General features: G+C 34.5%; 2 protein-coding genes across 2 annotated transcripts; both read left to right on the top strand.

The window, feature by feature from the left end:
* The first annotated feature begins 1,609 nt into the window (after positions 1-1,609).
* Positions 1,610-19,536, top strand: LOC136815950 (A disintegrin and metalloproteinase with thrombospondin motifs gon-1-like). The gene is made up of 21 exons (XM_067072377.1): positions 1,610-1,761; positions 2,069-2,278; positions 3,483-3,692; positions 4,356-4,465; positions 4,551-4,667; positions 5,956-6,028; positions 6,990-7,172; positions 7,958-8,149; positions 8,972-9,109; positions 9,664-9,840; positions 10,448-10,621; positions 11,068-11,271; positions 11,838-11,993; positions 12,461-12,634; positions 12,996-13,291; positions 13,449-13,616; positions 14,157-14,321; positions 14,706-14,879; positions 15,291-15,412; positions 15,712-15,779; positions 19,433-19,536. The coding sequence occupies exons 1-15, from the start codon at positions 1,692-1,694 to the stop codon at positions 13,208-13,210; spliced, it is 2,403 nt and encodes an 800-aa protein (XP_066928478.1). The 5' UTR covers positions 1,610-1,691; the 3' UTR covers positions 13,211-13,291; positions 13,449-13,616; positions 14,157-14,321; positions 14,706-14,879; positions 15,291-15,412; positions 15,712-15,779; positions 19,433-19,536.
* Positions 13,270-19,484, top strand: LOC136815976 (properdin-like). Its single transcript, XM_067072398.1, has 7 exons — positions 13,270-13,291; positions 13,449-13,616; positions 14,157-14,321; positions 14,706-14,879; positions 15,291-15,412; positions 15,712-15,779; positions 19,433-19,484. The coding sequence occupies exons 1-7, from the start codon at positions 13,270-13,272 to the stop codon at positions 19,482-19,484; spliced, it is 771 nt and encodes a 256-aa protein (XP_066928499.1).
* Positions 19,537-24,190: the final 4,654 nt, after the last annotated feature.

Here is a 24,190-nt window from a genome sequence, read left to right as displayed (position 1 = left end):
TTCCCTGCCATAATTTCACAGATTTCCTCTGCTTTCTGCTTGAAAACGCTGTCGCATAGCCGAAAACGAAAGTGAAACTGTGAAAACGTCCGCAAATTCAGGCCCAGTCCTCTTCCGAGACGGAGGCTAATAAATGGCATTTTATTCCGAACCCTTATTTTTTCAAAATTTATCAAAATTTCTAGGTGATTGCGTAATCAGAGCAGGTAGACGATCTTATCGTCTACACATTATCACACTGAAAAAGGGAATAATTCAGGAGGCGGGATAAATTTAAAAACGAGTTTAGTTCGGGGCGGAGTAAACATACAGTGGTGGAGGTCTCGGTGGAGGTTGTTCCAAAACTCTACCTCCTCTATTATCCCTGTAAACCGCCCTAACACCCTGAATCTGCGCATATATATTTTCCCGCGTTTACTGACCCTCTAAACGGACGACGGACGATAGCATCGCATCGTCTAGATCAGAGGTCAAAACGTGATCGTGATTTGAAAGATTTTTGAAACTGAGGCTATCACTTTGTATTTCACTATCAATATGCCGACTGCGGAGGGGAAGGTTTGGATTACATTTTGCCGCAATGGACTGTGAGTACTTCCAAATAAAGTGTTAGAAAAGTTTGGTAATAGAGTCTCTACCTTCTTTTAATTGCTGATTAAATTTATAAAGGCTCCTGATACGCATTAATGTAAGATTGAAGTTACACAGGCGTCTTTTTGGTGTATTTTATTGTTTTAAAACACCCCCTTCTCACAGACCCGGTACCTTCAGCCAGTGGGGATGAAAATAACAGACTGAAAACTCAGTGGGGGTTGATATTTCTATTTATGGCTGGGGATTTCAATTATTTCGTTTTGAGTCAGAAAATTTAGTGGGGATAGAAAAAATATTTTGCAGTGAGGAATGGTTTATTTTCATTATTTTCAGTGACAAAAATCGGAGGCTAATTTTTCACCGGGGAGGATATTTTGGACAATTTTCCAGTGGGAAGGGTTCCCAGTGGGTCTGGGAGAAGGGGTGTTTTAAAAGTGTCTCACGGATACCGAAGAATGGGTAACTAGGTTTTGCAGGGTATTAGGTAACCAAACCCTTAAAAAACATACCTTTAGTCGGAAATAGCACGGCATATAACAAAAATTTCTTTGATTGTATAGGGATTCGATTTAAATATCTGAAAGTGTGAAAAAATGACCAGTGGTATAAAGGGATGGTGCAGAAATATATCTGTTAGACCTTGAATGAATCAAACCTAAAAAAATCATTGAAAACCCGTTAAGAGGGATCTTAATTTATTTATTCTTTATTTAAATATGTGTCTTCACATGATGAATACGAAGTAAAAAGTGTAATATATTAAAAATTGAAAAATAATCCTTCTCGAAATAGAAAATATTTTTGAAATGAATATTAACAGTTTGAAGTGAAAGATAAAATACGTATTAAAAAGTAGTTAACACAATAGAAAATAAAGTGAAAAAGAAGAAACAAACGTGAGAGGTAACTGGAAGTTCATAAGAGAGAAGAAAAACGGTTGAATATACGTCTTAATGTAGGCCTCTCACAACAGGCTACTTTCAACATCAAAAAATTTAAAATATTGTGACCTAAATAGTGGAAATTCAATTTTGCTGTAAGCTTGGTACTTAACAGACCCTATAAACACAAAAATGCATTGAATTATTTGTTTAAAAATGGATCGAAAGAATTTAGGAATTGAATGTAAAATAGGATTAGCTCTAATTATTCTGGTTTTCATTCAAGGTAAGTTGAAAATGTTCCGTTTTCCATTTAGAAGAAATAACTTTTAGACTTAACATCATCAATCCTGAATCATCTCGCTTGCTTAGGGCAACCTACCAAGGGGCCCCTACCAAGTCTTCTGGTTTCTTAAGAAATTTCCTCCTTAATTTAACAAAAATAGCAATATTATTAAAGATGTTCTACCTGCTTTAAGACTGAGGTAAAAACTAAGGGGAAGAAGTCCTACAGCAGATAAATAGATAACAAAGGTAGGGATTGTAAAGTATGTCTGACCGTAATAAACATTTTCTGTGCTATATTGACACAGCATCTTATGGTTTACAATACGAATGGAAGAATTGGTCTGGTTGGTCAGAATGTAATTGTTTCCAATCCACCAATACGGATTCAGTTTGTACAAAGAATGCATCTCGATGGAGAAGACAGCAGACCTGTGTTGATAAAGATACCAATGATGAACTGACAAACTGTTCTTACATACCGTATGAAGTTGAACAGTGTGATAAAATATGTAACAGTAAGTTTGTCTAAAGTCTTTTCTTTTTGGACCTACCCCGGTGGGGTGGAGGTCCTATAAATTAACCCATGTTCGTTCGTTCGTTAGTTAGTGTGTTAGTTACCAGCTTTTCTCGAGATTGGCTCATTAGTTTTTTCTGATTTTTGGCACAAAGGTGCATGACCATAAACCCTCGAATGTGACGGAGCCCGATTTTCGAAAAAAAAAATTTTTGGGCAAATTTGGGCCAAAAAACGGCTTAAAAACGGGTTTTTTGGACTTTGTGAAAAATTAGATCATTAATTTTTTCTGATTTTTTGCATGAAAGTAGGGTACAATCTTAGTTAAAGGATGGCTCAAGCAGATTTTTGCAAAAAAATTTTTTTGGCTCAAAAATCGCATTTTTATCTATAAGAACCACTTTTAATAAGAATACATCAATGTTCTTAGCCATATTATTATTATTATTATTTCTATTATTTTTTTTTACGATGAAAATGTCACGGTGGAGGGTAATGGTTAATCTATATCTATAAGAATCACTATTTATGAGCATATATCAAATGTTATTAGCCAAATTGTTTTTTTATTATTATTTTTTCTAATAGAAGAAAGTGTCACGGTAGAGTGCGACGGTTTGACTTTTCTGGAAACCTTATTTATTAAGCTGTGCATTTTTCTGATAGTGGTTTTTATAAAGAAAAGCGCTTAATAGCTTTTTTATTTCTTTTTCAAAAATCTTTTTCAATAATAGTTTCTCTCAATAGATATGCTTTCATTTTCTTTATTTTTTTGTATTTTGACCAGTTATGTCTTATGTGTTTCATTGTTTCAATGTTCACTGATTAGTTTGATAACCAGGTAGGTCCATAAAAGTATCGCTTGTTCTTACTTATATCTACATTATCTGAGTGATCCAAAGTACATGAAGTTTAGCGTTCAGAAAACTTTTGCAGGATTAATTTTTCGTTTCGGCTCTAGGATATGTTTGGGGTCACAAACCAGCAAAAGACCTTTTTATAATTTATGTCACGTTCCGATTTAGAACTAGCTTATCTAAAAAACCCTTATCACAATCATTTCCTGAAACTTTAAGGTACAGAACAACTAAAAATCCATAAGTAGATGGATAGCCCCTACCCCCCCCCCCCCCAGATGACTGCGGTACATAATGAAAAATGAGCAAAATATTTATTCTTGAAATAAACTTTTTGTTCAATAACAGTTCAAAATAAAACAGAAACATCACCAATATGTAAATGGAGTCGAGAATGGGGAAATTGGTCAGATTGTGATTATTTGTACGGTGATTGTGGATCAGGTTATCAATATCAGTACCCAGAAAATTGCAAATGCGAAGACAAAATAGTTCAGAATAAAACATTGTGTGGATTAACTCCTATTAAAGCAAGATTTTGTTTCGACGGATGTCAAGGTAACTAGCACGTTTTTTTTATACCAAAAGGTAAAACTTGGGGTCATCAGTCTTCGAGTCGAAACTTCTTTTCCGCAAGATGCTTATTTCCAAAGTCTCTTGTACCTGTTGTCCGTTCGTGTCATGTTAAGTAGACAACTTCGAAACCAATAAACCTTCTAAGCACTACTTAGTATAGGGCAAAGTTTCGAGCCATGTCTTCGCCATTATCTTCGGACTATTTCCGTATATTTACGCATGCGTGTTACATCACTGCAAAATCATGAATATTTTCCGAATAAGAAGGGATTGCCTCCTGGCTTTCCAAGATGACGTATATAACAAAAATATGATTTTAGTAATGGAGAGAACAAAAGTGAATCAGATATTTTTCATATATTTTGCATTTCCGAATGTTTATTCTCGCAGAAAGAAACCGTGCAGGCTGTTTACTTTTGACGACAACTGAGATTTTAGTGCTGGCTTGGTTTTTAGCCTTTTCATAGGTAAAGAAATTCGCGTTTAATTTCTTTTAAAGCGTTGATGCGCGAAATTGAAGAATCATTCAAGAGAATTATTTGATTATTCTGGCGCGCTAATTTTTAGTGTTGCTTAATTCTTAATCATATCAGGTTTTATTTTGAGGATTTAAATAAAAGTGAGGTCTCGTTGTTTCCATTTTAGGTACATGTCGTGAAATAGGACATGACACCGAAGCTAAAAGATACGAACAGACCACCAGAACCACTACATTTTATAATTTGACAATGGATTTTACAAACAGAAACACACATGTAAGATTTTAATGCTTATTTAAAAATCAGTTGAAAAGTACCACTTTTCGTTCGTTAGTTTCACCTCATTAAGATTTCCTCGTAGGTATCAATCATTAGAATGGAACTATCTATGGAAGTACCATGCACCTACATTGACGTTATCCAGAAAGGAGTGCTCATAAACCAATACCTTCTCAAAGAATTCAAAAAATCACAATATGTAAGAACTTTTCTAATCAATTTATTTTCAAACACCAGTCGAATTTTTCTCCAATCAGTGCAGACCACACTGTCAGTAATTCTGCTTCGGGCTTCTTATCTAAGAGAAAGGAACCGATATTGTTCGTAAAAAGCTCTAATCTGGACTTTTAAAGGAACCGTGGTGGTGAAACAACTCACATCAAAAATTAAAAGATAAAGAAATCTAACTGCTTGAGAAGTTTTCATCCGAACCAATGGAATAGACAAAAAGTTTCTTGATTGTTTAGCGGTTGAAGAGTTTATCATTATAAGCTATTTATCTACTTCAATAATTATCATTGTGGTTCTTCAAAAATAACTATTTAATTGACTGCGTTAAATTAAAGTGACTGTATGTGGACTGCAAGAATCGTAGGCGATACGTAAAGTCTTTTTTCTTGACTTCCAAATGGACTGACCTTATTCCATCCCGACCTAAGGCGCCGCGGCACTGGGGGGGGGGTGCTTAGCCCGATCACATTTAAGGGCTCTGACCATAGTGAATTGCTGTGTATATAATGTGTTCCTCTGCCTGATGTAACCAACAAAACTATGGCATTTTATACATTTTCTGTTAGCTGAATATGAAAATTGAACAATTTTGATGAAGAAAAAAAAGGAGACATTTTCGAGGAAAAGTATTTCAACTTTGAGGACCTTATTTTCGGGGGAGAAAAACTATTTTGAAAAGATTCTTGCACTAGATGGTGTATCTTTTACCAAAATAACAATATATTTTCGGAAAACTTTTGTAAATGCTTCATTTTGTCTCAAAATCTTGAAAATAGTGGCTTTAGTGGTTCATAACGTCATTTCTTTAATTAAATTGCTAATTACTCCTGAGAGGGCTGAGAGTATAAATTCACAAACAACTTATAAAGACAGTTTATTTGGTAAAAGTGTAACGGAACTCAAAACACAAGTTTTATCTTTAAATCTCATAACCAATCTTTTGACTATGGTTAGAGTCCTTAAAAATTTAAAAGTACAAATAAAATTTACTAATCAAGCCAAATTTTGTTTGGTAACGTTAAAATTCAAAAATTGAAGAATTTTCCAACCATGGTGGCGACTCCTACGTCAGTATACCATGAAGGTCATCTCCAAAGTAGAGCCGCGATCCCTGCAACCAAGGAAGTCTGAATAGAATATCAAGGTGTCTTTACAAGTTAACATTCGGCCTACAAATATCAAATTTGCTGTATCTAAGCTTTTACTCTATAAGTTTAGAAATTCTAATTGATAATTAAAACTTTTTGACTTTCTAGGTTGAAGTATATGCTGACCAGATTAACATGACTATGTGTTTACCGTTTAGTACTATTTACTACTTTATCTGTGGTATGTATGCTTAAACTCAAGATATTTTTGTTAAATTATAGTTGTAAGAGTCCTGTAAGAGCGGATCTTGTTTTATTACATTGAAATCCTTTAAGTCGTTATCCTCAATAGGGCTAGTCTAGCATGCTAGACGACTTAATTCAGTAAAAAATAGGAAGTAGAAAACTTGTCAGGAGCATCAATAAAGTCGTCTAGAATATTTTGTGCACAACAAACTTTTCATAAAAATTCTCTTTTTTCATGTTTTTGGATAACATTTTCAGGGGGTCTTGTTGGTTTGTTTTGGTTTTTTTTTTTTCTTTCACTTAGAAATTCTCATTGGCTGAAATTTTTATTTGTTTAATTATTTTGTTGTATATGATTGTTTTCTCACCCCGCAGAAATCTGCGGGCCCTGCTGGAACTCCCGTAAGCTACGGAAACCACCTTAGCCCAGTCGTTTATTTTAACCATATCCCGACATAAAAATTTCCCGCTTTCAACAAAAACGTTATAAACGACTGGATTCCCAGTCTACAATAGGGCTTACAATAATTGAAATGGAGTGGGTTTTTTGTTTGTTTAAACAACAGTCATTCGATCGCCAAGCTAAAAAGGCATTTTCTTTCTTTGGAAAAAAGTTTCTGATAGTTCTTTAAAGTTATAAAAAAAGTTTAGGGCAAATGTTGAGAAAGAGTAAGTTTAGTCGGGGAAATTGAAAACACATTAACTCACTTAGTAGCTAGTGTGGAATGATCAGCCAATTTTTGCAGGAAGCAATCTTGGCGATCAGCCCATTCAACAATTTCGATGCAATTTGGTGGAATTGATTTTGGCGAATAGCGAAAAAAGTTCAAATTTTGCGAGAATTAATTTTGGCGGGAAGAAAATTTGGGGAATATATTCGCCAAGATTTCTTCTCTTAAGATATTTTAGTAGAACTGACCTGAATTATTTAATCAATATTTTTCATATCTTTCTAGACGCACCGACATACCGAGATCCAATAAAACCAGCAGCATGCATACGCCCAGGTATTGGGTGTGGTAAGAATGGAACAAGGACTAATATGAGAAGCTGCGTTTCCAGGTTGAACAAAGTCATTAACAATACGTTTTGTTATGGAGTAGCACAACAAGTTGAATCTTGCCAAGTGCCATGTTACAGTGAGTATTCAGTAAATTTTGACCTAGACTGGAGTCGTTTATAATGCGTGTAATACAGTAGTATAAACGTTATATGATTATACAATTATTGTTACGGGATTTAGTTTGTATAAACTTAAATTGTTCCCTCTATTACCTTTTGCTTTATTTATACTATGTCTGAATTAGTCGTCTAGCTTGCTAGAATAATTTTGACCAAAGAATCATTAGTAAAAGTGTAAATCGAGAAACAACATTCATTAAACGTTATATGGACGTTATGAATGTTAGGCGTGTGTTGAAATAACGTTAGTGCAAGCTGGCTGGGTTAATTAAAGGCCTATTACGTCATCACTTTATCTCATAATGAAACATCAAGCTGTCACTATGCTTGGTTAATGCGTACATATACCATTCCTTCATTCAAAAAAGTTAAATGAATGTGACTGAATCAAACAGAAAATATTAAAAAAATTCATAAGTGAGGGGTGACACTAACCAAGTACTAAATAGTAGCGAGATTATGTATCTGGAATTCTCTACGGCTACGGCTAAAGCAGCGAGGGAAATGGCGAGTAAGGCAAGTAATGGCGGGTGAAAGCAAGTTCGATATTTGACGTACGGCATTATGTCGACTTTGCTAATACGGTCTTTTGGTGTTTTTCCCGTACAGAGCAAAGTAGACAACGACATGTCGCCTTTGTTGACGACCAGTACAGGCAGCCCCGCAACCGTAGCCGTAGAATATCTCCGATACATAATCTCGCTATTATCTGCGCGCAACAACTGACATCCTTTTAAAACAGATTGGGGATTATGGTCACAATGTGTGGGGTGCGGTCACCGTGCTACACGCTCACGAAAATGCTACACAGACCAAGCAATAGACCCACACGCAAGTGACGAAGGAATCGTACCAAATGAAATGTGTGTTAAACAAACGAAGGATGAAAGCTCGTATGAAGAACTATGTTTCAATGATCTGGAGCCTTGTTACGGTGAGCGAGAGATCGTCTATCAATTGTAGATCTGAGGGGTGGGGTTCAAAATTTATGGAGCATCGTCGGAAAAGCACGGAAAAATCGTCTGAGACGAGTAGTTTGTAAAGTGTGTTTGAAACATGAATGGAAAGTACACTCCTCCATAATGCTCATTTTCTAAATTGCTCGTCTCAGTATAAATATAACTATTGTCAAATCAAGAATATCGATGATAATAATAATCTCCGTAATTTGTTTTGTATCCACCATCTAAAAGATTTGCCACTGCATACACAAGACACATCATTACATTGGTTAAATTCAAAATTTATTCTCTCCATCAATTTTCATAATATAAACCTTTGGTACTGTTCTGATGTTAATTAACTGATTAATTTCATTAACTTAATCGGAGACTTTTTGTGGGCTGTTTCCCTGGATTTGGGGCTGGGGTACCCTTAACGGGTAAACCCAGTCGATCACAATTCTAGATGGCGTATGGGGTTTGCGATACTTGCAATTTCGACACCGATTTTTTGGGGTATTTTTCCTCTTTTTGACTAATTTTTCGTCAAATTTGATTTTTTATGTAAGAATTCCGAAAAAGGGGGATAAAAACTTTATAATACCGAAATTTCTAAAGAAAAAATTCATGGATTTCCAATACCGAAACAATTTTAGAATTCCGAAATACCGAAGGAATTCTGCTCGATTTTCGAAAAAAAAGGGTCGCATTTCCGCAATTTCGAAATACCATACGCCCCCACAATTCCATTGTATTATCAAATTAGTGACATCCTTTCTTTAACTCTTTGAATTCTAGAAAATTTTCATTTTCAGACTTACGTACATGGACACAATGGAGTAAGATAAATGAAACGACCATGACAAAACAACGTAATCGAACTTGTATTGAGAATGGAGTTAAAGCAGTTGATATGCGCATGTGCAATGAAACAAAAACAATGGAATACATTGGTAAGTCTTCCAAGTTATGCTGACCCTGATAAACAGTTCGGCTCCATATGTTCGTGGAAATCCGATAGGTCCAATGTACTTTCGAACTTGAAGATTTTCACCAAGAGTGCCTGAAATAAACGAATTTATCCTCGATTTTCGAGCCAATAAGGTTTGATAAGGTTTTTTTGTTTCTCTAATGTATTTAACATTTGAACACCATTGATTTAAAAATAACACAATGACGGCTCTCGATGTTTCAGGCGGCTAATAATAGACTTTTATATTAGCAAATATGCTAATTAAAGGTTTTATATTTACATAATTAAAGTGTTTCCATTTCATATCAGACACATATTTCATATCAGAACAGTGTCTAACTATTGTTATATCATATATTGTTGTTTTTTTGCTTTTTCTGACCAATCTTGCTCCATATCCGTGTCAATCCAATTTGAAAAAGCTTGTAAATTAAAATTGATGAGTAAGCAAACAATATTACTCTTATTTAAAAATAAAACCTTTAAGTCCGCGAGCAAGAATCAATGTTTTGAAAATCTTATGCTCATTATTAGAAATAACATCGTGGACATATTGGACACATTGTGGTGATCCTTGCTTGAATATTGAACGAATGGAGCGAACAAGGGATTGCATATACAATGGCCAGGTCAATAACACATTATGTTCTGATGAAACCTTAGCAGAATATCGGACATGCCCTCCAAGAGAATGTATTAAAGAAGATAAAGGTACCTAAACAGCAGACTCTCTCTGATTCGAACTTGTATTATTTGAGTCTTTTCTTATATAATTCGAGCAAATGCCTTTTAACTGTCCTCATAAAATACTTTACTTCATTCAGTGGTTGTAACAGAGCTGTGGACACTGATCTGTAATTACATTGGTAATCAGATGGTTTGAGATATTTAGATTACAGAAACCTTCTGTGGTCCTTTAGTAAAACCTCAAAGTATTTTTGTGTAACAATTTTCAAAAATCGAGATATCGAAATTTGAAATTTCTGAAAATGGGTTCTTACACGGTTCTTACGTTGAAATTCTATTGTTTTTGTCCTAAAAGCCAAAAACTTTGTCACTTAAATATCCCGACTTCGGAAAATAATTGAACAAAAACATTTTGAGATTTTGCTCAGGGCAATAGAAGGATCCCATATGCCAAATATTACAAACCATCTGATTATCCCTTTGAAATATTTGATTGACCTTGGATTTACAAAGGAGTTTAAAGGTCTGTGATTTCCGTATACATACGAATAGGTTTTCTTTTTTAATGATTGTTTTTCCAATCTGGACATAAAAAGTCTTTCAAACAAGAATTTTAATTTCAATTTCAAAGCTAATTATACCATCACCATCAACAAAACTGGCTGCTCAGTATCTTGCGGTTTGGGAACGAGAACCGTTACAAAAACCTGCATTAAAAATGGTACCGAAGAAGTGTTACCGTCATTTTGTGGAATCAAAGATACAGCAACCAGTATGGAAGAATGCAATATGAAGCAGTGTGTAGGTGAGTGAGCAAAGAAAAAAAGAAGAAAATGAAAATAACTTTTTCATTTAGAAACTTATCAAACTTTTGTGATTGTTCTTATTTCCAGGATCCGTCCACGTCAATTTGTGACAAAAAGATATAGTCTATGCTAGACGTCACCCGCGTTTTGTCTACGCAATTAAGAAACGGAATGAAAAATTCCGGTTTTTGACGTGGTGCTCGCGCGCTCGCTACAAAAGATATAACCTACTGTAGTCGGGAAGATCGACTTGCGTGGGGATCAGACACGCATGCGCCGCAACTCAACTATTATTATTTGAATAACATAGGAATGGTCTTAAATTGATTGAAACGGGAAAGGGAGAAAAATTATTCTTTCTATTGTTCAAAAATGGTTGATATGTTATATCTTGTGTTAGCCGGATCGAAAATCTACCATCTTCAATGACTTCTTTAAATTTCAGACATTTTAGTTCCCACATATTCAGTGAAAATATCAAAAAGTAATTGTTCCGGCGAATGCGGTATCGGGTTCAGGAGCATCACAATAAAGTGCTTGAGAGATTATAATGGAAAGAATGAATCCGTCGATTTGGAGCTTTGTGGTGTCGATAAGAATAATCAAAATAAAACTGAAGTTTGTCAATTGTCCAATGAATGCAAAGAAGGTAAGTAGCATTTATTATTTTACTGAAATATACCGTGAAGTCGGGTAACTTGCATCAGTGGAGGGAAACTTGTATAGCCATCAAATGACTGACCAATCGAAGCAGCAAAATTTCAAAACAAAAGAACTACACAGCTCTGCTCGCAGCTCTTGTCTAACATTTTGTTTTAATTTAACTTTGTATTTTTAATAATGACCAGACAGGTCATTTATTTGAGGGGTATGCAAGTTACCCAACTTCACAGTATTATTTGTAAAAGAAAATCGACTTCGAATGAAGATTTTAATTTAGAGTTTAAGTAAGTAAATGAGCTACAATCGATACTTTCAATTAGAACCAGCAAAGATCCAAGCTTTAGACAAACAAGAAAATAAAAACTAGCTGTAGCACCTTTCATTTAACGACTCACCATTCTACTCATTCATTTGCCTGTACCAGGTCAATATCTACGGAACTAAAAATCATTGCCATTTTAGTTGGATCGATAAGTGAAAAGGCTACATTTACTCGCTAAAATTTGAAGAAACGAAATATATAAACATTTGATGACAATTTCATCAATCTAGAGTCGAAATGGGGATCATGGACGGGTACTAATGATCAATGCTCAACCTCGTGTGGTGGTGGTAGAATACGACAAAGAAGATTATGTTTGACTGGTCAGAATTGTATTGGTGATGAAGCAAGAGATATTGACTGCAATGAAAATATCCCTTGCCCAGGTAAAGAAAATCTACAGTGGAATATCCTTAACTCGAACCGCTATAACTACCCAGCTAGCACACAACGTTGTTTAAACGTTTATTTAACGTTCACAACGTCCATATAACGTTAGATGAACGTTAAAACAACGTTGTGTGCCAGCTGGGTAAGTTCCATGACTCAAATAAATTCGAGGGTATCGGGTGTTAGCCGCCCCTTCTCATTTTTCAGACCTTTTTTCCTTTTTGCTGGTTTTACGAATGCCTGAAAAACGGCTGGTCAGTTTGTTATGATTTCATATTTTCTTCAAGTAATTGGGGGGTATAAAATTTGCAAGTGAGATTAGTGGTTATAACAAAAAAAGATTTTGGTTGAAAGAAATATATTCGGTTCTAGTGCCAGAAAAATTAACCAGTACGTTAAATAAACCCAACAGCTACTAAACTAAACAGCTACTTAAATTTCCCTTATTTTTATGACTTTGTAGTTGACGGGGGCTTTACATCATGGACAAATTGGACAGTTTGTTCAACAACGTGTGGTTCTGGACTACGCATGCGTGTAAGGGAATGTTCCAATCCATCCCCACTGTATGGAGGAAAGAAATGTGTTGGAGTGACAAATGAAACAATAAAATGTAACAATAAAGAACAATGCAGTGGTAAGGAATACAAACAAAATAGAGATAACATTAATGCTTCAAATAAGATATTTCTGGGTTCAAACCCCACTCATTGCGTTTATTTCATTAGAGAACCAAAAGGGTTGGTCGTGGACCTTGTGAAAGACCAAATTTTTCAGCAAGTAGATTGATAATGGACTAATGCATACAATATCTTTTGGCACTTATGCACTAAAGTAAATAAAATTTTAAAATTGACATCAAATTGAAGCTGTCGGAGTAAAAATCAAAAGAAATTCCAACTCTGCTATAGCTCAAAATTTAGTGATAATAAAATGTCCAAGAACAAGGTTAAAAAAAGTTTTTTGCCAGACTCTAAAAACCATTATTTACCTTTAAGGGACTTACGTATCTTCTTTTGGAGAAACATGCAATCTAACCTGCGTAGACAGAGGACTCGTTTGTGTACCATTTGAAAGGAAATCTGAAATAGAAATACAAGAAATCTTCAAAGAAACTTTCAAACAAGGATGCAACAATGTGACCATACAAAATGTCGTAGATATAGAAACTTATGGCTTAGTTTACATGGATAGAAGCGGGATTGTATATTAGAGCCACAAAATGGAGATACCAATTTTTGTCGTAACGAATCAACAAAGACATTCCATAGGATGTGCAACTGTAAATCTCCAGGTTAGTTCATGTTAAATTGACTTTTACACTCCATGTTATAGATGTGAATTAGGAAGATCCAATCCCCCTGGAATTTTGCTTCAATTGCAGAGAGCTTTCCTGGACTTTTAATCAATAGGGATATGTAAGCTTTCTGAATTACAAAATTGTTTTTAAGGTGATTTAACATACGGCCCATGGACCAGTTGGGGTTCATGCAATAAAGATTGTGGCTATGGTACAAAATCACGGTACCGAACTTGTTTGAATGAAAGCAAAGAGTGTGAGGTGGATGAAACGCAGCAACAAAAAAACTGCAATGAATTTGCATGCCCTGTGGATGGAAGTAAGTAAAATTGCTTACTAAAAACATTACATATAGTGTAAACGCCCTTACCACAAACTTTACATTTGGTCATAAAGAAAACGTACTATAAACTTTGCATTTGGTCTAAACAAACTTACCACATGCGAGATACGGCGCTAAGGATTCTAACTAATCTAGCTTGGCAGCATTTATATGTGCCTTGAATAGATTGATATCTCAAATTTTTTAACATTAGATAATTTCATAACTCGTTTAACTAATTTGAAAATTTCCCATTCACTAGTTATTAAGCTTATTAGAGGGGGTTTATCTAAAGAATATCCTGCATTACTATAAATAGACAAAAAGAACGACAAACTTCATAAAAAATGACATATTTCGCCGTCCACAACCCCGACCGAAAGTGGCGGTACCACCCCTAGCGATTCATTCCCCTTCGTTTATCATGGGAATTAACTACATGTGGTTTAAAAGAACGACAAATTACGCATGCGTGTTACAATGCAGGTTTCCTCAGAGGAACAGAGTGTTAGTTTTAAGTTTTCTTTCTTCATTTAGACTGGGGAAGCTGGTCACAATGGAGTATTTGTAGTGTCACATGTGGCGGCGGAAAGCGTTCGCGCGTACGATATTGTACAAACCCAACACCAGTAAACGGAGGCAGAAATTGTCTTGGTATAAGTGAAATATCTGAGAAATGTGGAGACGATCAGATTTGCCCAAGTAAGATCTTTTTTTAGATAATTCTGATATCCAATCTCATAAGGAGATGCCACAAGAGGAGTTAGGTGAGGTGAGGTGGAACTAGTCGTTGAAATATGTTAATTCGTTATAATAATTCGTTGGAAAACAATTTGACGAGTTTTCAAAACTTTCGACAAAGAAATGCCTAAATGAAATTTTCGTTGGAGAAAAAAAAAAGGATTTGTTAACTGCTTTTTCCGATAAGATATAATATAAACTTCAAACTACATTATGAACCCTTTTCTAGGCCAGATTTAAGTAAACGCTGGTCCTTTCTACGCGGATTCTTGCTCTTGATACACAACTCCTCAGAAACTGAAGAGCCGGCGTAAAAAGGTCTGATAAGGTCAATTTCTTGTATAGTTCACGGTGGCTACGATGATTGGAGCACGTGGTCTCCATGTACACCAACATGTGGTCAAAATCGTACACGATCACGAAGAAGGGAATGTGACAAACCATTCCCAAGTCTTGGAGGATCTGATTGTATTGGACCGAGCAGGATCGAAGAACAATGTTCAAATGCTTCTTGCATGCGTAAGTTCGAGGAAAAAAGATTTTAAATGTGGAAAGGCTACATACAATCTTTCAATACTTGATGAATAATTTTTTTTTCTGTTTTTGATTTGGTTTTCATTGAGTTGTATATTTTTGATTTTGTGAAAAAGTCTTTAAAATATGAAAAATTCACTCCACGTGTATTCCATATCTTGAAGACAGCTGAAATATCAAACAACCATTGGCAAAGTAACGGCTTTTCAAGATTTCGTAAAAAATATTCAAGTATATATTCAAACTGAAAATTTTTGAATTCCAAGAGGACTAACAGCATTGTTACAACGCTAAAATGGAATTTGCCTTGACGTTTCATACAGGCTGAGTTCGACTACATACGGTGACGCCCGAACGGATGACCTAGTGTTTCTACGTAATTCCAATTCTTTTTAGCGGTCAATATTGAAGGTGAAATGGCAATCTGTGATGATGCATACAATCTTGATACAAACGACACCATTACTATGAAAAATCATAATTTGTTTATGGAGATTGAAAACCGGCTGCAAGAAAGTGTGAGTCTTGAAGTTTATCTAGACTGCAGGGGGGGGAACTAGCCAGAGAATCTGGCCCTGACTCTGGAGTCTTCAGGTCTATAAACAAACTGAATTTGTGAGCCCATACGTTCAGACTGCTGAAAAGAATAGTCTTTGAATTTTAACAAATGTGTACCTATTCTGAAACAAACTAGGTACCATTTTGAAACTCTTGAGGTGAAAATAATATATAGTTTGAATATATTTTGACCCCTAGTGCATTTGAATAATTTACGTACAAAATATTCCGAAATTCTAAAATATTTTGCATTTCTTAGATCAACAATTTCTACTCAAATTTGGCCGACGAATTCAAACCAAAAATTGTCCTACACAGCATTGTCAGGTCAGTAAACCATTGGTAAACAAAGACAAGGGTGTTTTATGATGAAAGGTTTTAAACGCGAAAACTATTATTTTTCTATTGAAGTAAATCGAGACAGGGATGTTTGTAGGCGTCAAATTGGACAAGGGTTATGAGGCAGACTTAAACAGGGGTCTTTAGAGTGTAATATAGAATTATTGAGGTAGCTTCGACAGGAGTAAGATGGGATTAATCTTTAGACAAATGAAACTGGGTTGCGTCAAATATTTTGATTGAAACTGATACAATAGTAAAGTGTTAAAAACATGCAAAGTAAACAGGGATGTGGTAAGATACGATGTTAAGATATGAATTAGACTTATAGGATAGGGAAAATTATGAGGGTTTTGTAAGGTCTAAAGAAAACCGCGTATTCCCTCTTAGGGACATGATTCCATAAGAGAATCTGCTCAGGTTGACCATGATCTTCGCTCGAATTGCAGATGTAGAACATTAAACTCGGTATACACGTGATATTTTTCATTAAGATTTTTGAGATAAATGTTAAATGAGCTTTTGAGTGTGATGGTGGTTGTCCGAAGCAAAACACTTGCATCGAAACAAAATACCATTATAAACAAAAACATTAGAACCCAGTCGCTTTGTACCGTTTTTCATTAAAAGATGACGCTATTTTGAATGTTTTGGTTATTAAAGATCTTAATTAAATTTTGTACTATAACTATTGTTTGGGCTAAAACCTGTTATTGTGAAAGCATTATGTTTAATAGAACATACAGGTTTAGTGAAATGACAATGAAAGTTGTGAATGAAATGAATGAAATGTGCTAATGAAAGTGACAAATAGTGTCAATTTTTCCCTAATTTGTTATTTTATTTTAAAATGAAAGAACACAAAAAGTACAATTGTGGTGTGCTAGTAAATTGAACGATGCAAAATAATATACTAATAATCCCGTAAAATAATTCAAAATATTATAATATAATAAATAATAATATATATATAGCTTTCATTACTCTTAGGTGCAAATAAACGCCCCCCCCCCCCCGCTTGTAATTTTTCGATTTTTTTTTTTTCCAACCCCCTGGACCTTATTAGGAACCCCCCCCCCCCGTTTATTAATTTTTGAAAAATTCCCAGCTAAAAAGCCTAAATTTAGTCTATTTTGACCCTTTTTAGGGTTTTTGAAGGTCCTTTTCCACCCCCCCCCGGTAATATGGTCCCCCCCGTTTATTTAATTGAAAAAATTTTCGACCCCCCCCCCCCCCGTTTATTCGAACGCCCCCGTTTATTTGGCACCTACGATTACATTAAAGAATTATTAAACCAAATTCTTCGGTAGCAAGAAGAGGCTGAAAAGATTCTAATCTCTATAATCTTGTAAAACCATCCGCTAATAAATGGAAAATTTCAACTAGGGGTACACAATAAAAATCAAAAATGAATTTCGTAAAATTTTGGCCCCGATTTCTACAAAATTACAAGAAAATCAAATACTGGAAAGTAGGACGAAGAAGATATTAAAATAAATTTAAATATAATGTTTTCCATTAGGTTAGGGTCATAGTCCAGGTGATTATGTTCTAGCAATATAATTATAACACTTATTACTGTTTGAAATTATTGGCATCAGTTGTAGAATTCTTCAGAGGAATCTTGGTGATCCTCACGTGAAAGTATATGGCAGACGATTGACATTCTCCTCTTCAGCATACTTACCATGTTTCTCCACAGCCATTTTTTCGCGAACATGTTGAATTCGACGGTTGTAATTTGGGCTACGTTCGCTCATCCAATCTTGTTGATCCATTGCTTCTTCATCGTTTGATTCCATTTCATCTCCAGATGGTTTTAATACCTTCAATCCTTCCCAAGCTGCAATAAGCCCAAGAACTTCACCTTCCCAGTAATTGTGGATTGTTTGCTTTAGTTTGTACACATAATCGCTCTCGTCCAACAATCCTTTAGCAACTCATTTTCCAGATTCCTTCCAATCAGTTCGCTTGGTGTCGAAGAAAAGATATGAAGAACCAAGTTTTCGTTTCCCATCCCATCTGATCCATACTTCCTTCATTACACGTGTGGCTTGATGGTTCAGCACGATCAAAAACACAGTTCGCTCTTTAATTTTTGAGATTTCGTAAACTGAGGCTTAGCATATGCTTAGGCAATGCTCAAGTTTTTCTGTGATTTGAGAGTTGATATGCATTATAAGTGTTATGCTTATAAAAAACGTGTATTACCATATATTTTATATCTTTAACTTGATGCACTTTAAAATTCTTCTTCTTCTCTATAGAGTGAAAATATCTTCTTTGGGAAACCTGTAGAAGCAGTTCATCTCTTCACCCCTGTCTCACTTCCCCACTGGAAGTTTTTACCTCAGTGGGAAAAAATTGAAATCCAAATGGGAGTAGAAATTCTATTGTTTCCAGCTCTCAAATTCTAATGGGATGGATTTAGAATGCGTTTTTTCCATTGAATTTCAAGTGGGACGAAGTCAATTTCAATTTCAAAGCTATTCTGAAATTTAAGGTTGAATTTCCAAATTCGTTCAACTAGGTGGAGGGGACACTTTTCAATTAAGTAGGTTAGTGTTGACATATTTTGATAACCCGAAATCAGTTTTAGTCCCCTGCTAGTGATAAACTAACATAAATTATAAGTAACCAATATATGTAGGGTGGGAGTGAGGTAAAACTTTTCTGACACTTGAACATCACCATCTTGAACCTTGTGTGTACTTTCAGAGTATAGCCAAAAGCGTGCGGAACCAAATACTCGCAAGGTGGGACGCCCCATTAACAACCGCAGGCGAAAAGAGTGATTTAAGACGGTTTCAACTACAACTATTGTTAAATAAACGATATTTTTTCCAACGGGGTAGACAGTTTGGGCAAACTTGCCAGGTGGGTTGAAGTTCCCAGTGATACTGGAGGTATTTCCACAAAGTATAAGAACACATTTCATACACCATCATTTTCTCTGGTGAATATTCAACATTTTTAATTTTTAATTTGCTTTTGCACTCGCTATTTTAAGCAAGGATTGGTACCTTTTAACCTTTACAGCGAACGTCAATCTTCTTTTCAAAACACCAAAATTAAAATCAAAATCTATAATCGTAAAACCAACGAACCAACTTTACAAACAAAAATTTAAAAAAATCAGAAATATTAAAAGGACTTTGAAAGCAAAGCACAACCTCTCTATTATATATCAATCACCTCAGCAAGATGACTTGACAGTTTTCTTATGACAAAGGAAAGGAAGAAGGAAGATGGAAAATAGACATTCATAGCATCATTCTTAGATGAATGTCGAAAAACATTACATGACATGGCATCTGGGCTAGATGACGAGCACTAAATTGCATGCGCGCTATTAATTTCAGGAAATATATAGTCATAAGCAGACTAGACTGTCAGATGTAATTATAACACTGTAATAATGTATTAGCTGAGTTTTCATTACTGTGTTTAATTAAGCCAACAGGAAATAATCATTACTGCATATGTTCAAGATCAATTAGTTGCAATCTGCGTAAATCTGAATCTTGCGATTCAATAGAGTGCTCTATACCAAATTGGTAGAGAGATATATCATTCAAGAATAGTGATAAATTTAATAATTCAAGTTCAATTAAATGTTAACTTTATGCTTTCTATTTCAGGCCAACAGGAAAACTTTCAGATGTTTGCAAAAAATCTAAGAAGACTGACTAAATGTTGGGACGCTTCACAAAAGATTCATGGATTTTCCTGGAGGGGACTACATGTACTAATCTTCGCGAGCGATGCAGACATATCAAGGCTTAAAATGGACCGTGTCAATGTTTTTTTTGACAGAATGTCAATTAACTTGCTTTACTCTAAGCTGCTTTTTTGTAAGAATCTGTAGTCTATAAGAATATTCATGTTGAAATTTGCCAAAATTAAGAATTAACTAAGCATACAATCAACTAAGCATACTCTCAACATTAAATTGGGCAATTGAACCTATGATGGTCATTTTTAGAGTTTTCTAACCTGCCAATTGCCAATGATAACCAAGCAATACTCAAAACTTTTACCAGGATAAATACCTTGAGAATATTTCAGGTGATTTCCCCAAAGAGTTAAGATTGTCCATACGTTATAAATGGAAAACACAATTCTTATGAAGATAAAAAAGCGTATATTTTTGAAATTATTTCATAATTTTGGCGAAATTCAAAGTCTTAAAGCAGTTATTTGTATATATTATGCTCAGTAATTTAAACATAAATATCTTTAAAATTGTTTAGTTCCTTTATATTAGTGATGATGAAGACTGAAATATAATTCCTACAATCTTGTATCTGACATTTTTCTTTAATTTCAATTAAGTGCTGCTAATCGTAACGGTTAATGGCTCAATTTGTGCAACAACTCTCCCAGTGACATTTTGTTGCCCACCTTAAGGCCGGTCTCCACTTTTGCACGAAATAAGCGAACAATTTTTAACGTTTTTGTAAGGTCGGTTGAAAAATGAAACAATTTCATTGGTCAAAATTGACATAACGGTTGAGAAAAACTTCCATCAACTTTTTTTTTGTTCGCGCAAAACTTTTTTATGACGTAATCTTTTCTTCAGGCAAAAAAGGTTAAGGAAAAAACTGTCGCCCATTTTGCGCGAAAGTGGAGACCAGCCTTTAGATAGTAAAAGTAAAATCTAATACTTTCTCCCTTTTTCATCTCACAAAAAGTCTTGCTTCCTGCCACGCTACCACACACTTCGCACTGTATTATCATATTGGGATTTTTCAAATAGAATTTGAGCTACATACGAAATTATTTGAAATTAGATTTTTGATCGAATCCTTTATTTTACGACATGGTGTGAATAGATTAAAATCACTGTATATCAATCAAACTCTGAATATAATGAAATTATCATATTTGACATGGTAATTTAATCAAAGAATTTCTTTCATATAATAAAAAATTTAGAATAATAACGAAAAGGTGAAAGCTTTTTTATAAGAACATTATCAAAAAGTCCTCAAAAATTAAAGAACATAATTTCATCATAATTTTTCTCAAAATAAACCACGCCATGAGAGATTGAATTTCAAATCCAACTACTGCATATCAGCCAGAGGAATACATAACATGATTTTAGTTCCAAAGTTTACACAGTCCAATTACTGAAAATCCTACACAGTACTTAAGGTTATAATTTTTCTTATAAAATACGTCTTTTTCAAAGTATTTTTCGAACATTTTCTGTTAGGGGCCCAAAAATGAGCGAAAAACTAACAGTATTATATAGGTTACATATACAAGATTATATACAAGTTACAGCTTGAATCTTAAAAATAACTTATGCAATCTTATTTTGAGGCAGTCTCGTGATATTTGTACTTGTATCAGAATGAGTGCCCTTCATTTCATATTACTAGTTTTCCCGATACTCCAAATGTCTTTTGGAGATATTGTTGATTTCTTTGGACTATTCACTTTTACAAATTGTGAAGAAACTTTCAAGGAAGATTGTTTAAATGCAATGCTGAATGAAGAACGAATGTTGGCACACAATATCCAAAAACAGTACAGTGAGAAAGTTCGGTTTTGTTTTCATGACGTCAAAAACAACCAAGAAAATTTGATCCAATTCTTGCTACCTTTGGTTGATGGGAAAGAATATTATGTCAAATGTAGAAATAATCAGACATTTATCCCCAATTTTGAAAGACTTTTCTTATTCACCTATGTTTCATTTGAATTGACAAAATTGGCAAGTTTTCTGGTATTACCTCTGGAAAGATTTCCTTTGATCTCAGTTACCGAATCTGAAATGAATCCTTCGTACTATTTGGATCATCCATTATCCATCTATAGTTACCAATCAAGTTTTGGTGCAAAAATGCATCGTGATGGTTTTATCCAGTTGAAAAATAATCTCAATGTAACTTACGCTGCAATTGTCAACGCCTATGACAGTCCTTCTGAACTGGAGGAATATAAACGACAAGAAGTGAGGCAATGTCAAATTGGAGATCGAGATTCTGCCTGGTGTTTGTACACATCAGAATGTCCAAACGATTGCTACAAAGAAATCAATGTCAACATCTCCAATCCAATTGAGTTAAATCGAACAATCGAATTATTACATAAAACGAATACGTCTATGATCATTCTATCTTGTAACAGTGCGTTCGTGTCACGATTTCTAAAAGATTTCTCACTCAGTGGAAGTACATATTTTTTACCATATTCAAGGAAAACATCTGCAGCGACAACTTTACAGAACTTTGAAATGACATCATATGCTAACAGCGATGTATTGTTATATTTCGCAGGCACTTTTGCAATCAATAGTCTTTTCTACTATATTTATGATTTGAGCCACCTATTATTGGAGTCCGAAAAAATTTGGGAAGGCATTATGCATAATGTAGATGTTCAAAAATTCATTAAATCACGACTACCTTGCTCTTTCATTCAAAAACTGTTCCAAAATTACAAATGCAATGAAGATTTTACTTATCAAATGTGGGTAAAGCTTCCTAAAAACTTCAAGCAACGAGTTGTAGCGTCCATCATCAAAAGTGAAAGTGTGGTGAAATCAATGCTGGTTTTCTTTAAATTGAGATTTTACAGTCAACGGATTGACTACCAGCATCTCAAAAACCAGTACTTATTCAACCCATACAAAGCTCTTAAATTTAAACCATATTGTAAAATTCGTAAGCCAAAATCCTGTAATCCAGGTTACGAGCTAGTACACTCTATTTACAAAGAACCTAATTGGGATCGAAGTAAGGGTTGGAACTGTCAAAAATGCCCTGAATCTCTTTACAAACCGTACGCAGGAGTCAATGAATCATGTATCGAATGCAAGTTTCCAAACATAACAAACAACAATCGAACAGAATGCTACGATCCTTATAAAATTAGGGTAATTCCTTTCACTGGTGTCATAAGCATTTATGCAGTATCTATTTTAACAATAATATCCATTGCTCTAACGATGGTCGTTTTTTACACGAAGAGAAACACACCTATCGTGTTATCATCGAACCGCCAGATGACTTTATTGCAGCTAACCATGCATCTAATACTGGCAACAATACCAATGTACCTATACATGATATCTGAGAAAACCATAAGCAATTGTATTTATAGACAAGTGGTTATTGGAATGAGTTTCACTGTCACCATTTCAGTCAATATTTCCAAAACACAAAAAATATTCATGATTGTTCAAAGGAAAATTATCATGTCGAGATCAGAAATTTTACTCACCAAAGCATCAGAATGGGTTATCATCATTGTTATGCTTCTCTTAAACATTTCCATACATCTTGCTAAACTATTTTACTATTCCTTCCAAGTTTCCACCAAATACCACGACTTCCCAACACTAATCAAAGAACATTATTGTAGCAATGAAATGTTAACTTTCTTACAAATTATATTTGCTGGTGGGTTAATTGTTGTTAATGGCATACAAGGTATGCGTGGTCGCAAACTACCATCGGAATTTCGTGAAACGAATCATGTCATTTATTCTTCCTTTATATCTTTGGTATTGATTTTGTCAATGGTGGGAATTTTTCTAAGCAGAACATACCATTCCGATAGAGAGATCGTTGTCTTGGTAGCAACAGTACTGTTGAACAGTGTTCATTTTCTGTTACTGTACTTCTACAAAGTTTACGTCATTTTGCTTAAACCACATTTAAACAGTCGTGATTTTATCAACCAAAATAGACTTAACCATATGCAAAACAGATTTAATAACTGAAATTGAGGTTTAATATATTACGATAGAAATTTGAAAAAGAATTGTAAGAATTAAAATATTCCTTAATCCTTAATATTGTATTTCATCATCCAAAAAATACATACTGTAGAGATTCCCAAAATGCGTCCAAAATACTCCTACTTTCTAGGATTTAAAGAAAAATTACCTATGCCGAATACTACTAAATGGCTATTACTATTGTTTTTTCTCTGATTTTTCAAAACCCAAATAGAGGGCAAGTTTCGATAGCACACCGCCGTGAATCTAAAAATAGTAACGATTCTGCACAAATTTATTCTTCGTTTGTTCGACTTGTACTACAATACCATCATACTTTGCGTTAATTGCTCTTGCAAGTTTAATTTCTTACGCTATAAAGAGAAAGGTGATAACTTTCACGCTTTCCCAATCATTAAAAAATAAACCTTGGAAAACTCGTACAAATGTTAGCTAAAACAAGAGCCGCAAAGATGCGGATAAATATTTCCTTTACAAATGTTAAAATAATAATTAATGTCCTCAAAAGATTTCAAAGTGCTTTAAATCTCAGATTACATCAAGCAACACAAGTCCCTAAGAATTTCAAAATTCCATTTATGTTATTGGCAGTATTTACAGGATTATTCATAAGATGACTGTAGTTCAAAGCTACGGATCACGG

This window comes from Clytia hemisphaerica, unplaced genomic scaffold (assembly GCF_902728285.1).
Source record: "Clytia hemisphaerica strain Z4C2 unplaced genomic scaffold, Clytia hemisphaerica genome assembly, whole genome shotgun sequence".
NCBI lineage: Eukaryota > Metazoa > Cnidaria > Hydrozoa > Leptothecata > Clytiidae > Clytia > Clytia hemisphaerica.
The sequence above is the reverse complement of the archived record's forward strand: the minus strand, read 5'-3'. Positions and strand labels throughout refer to the sequence as shown.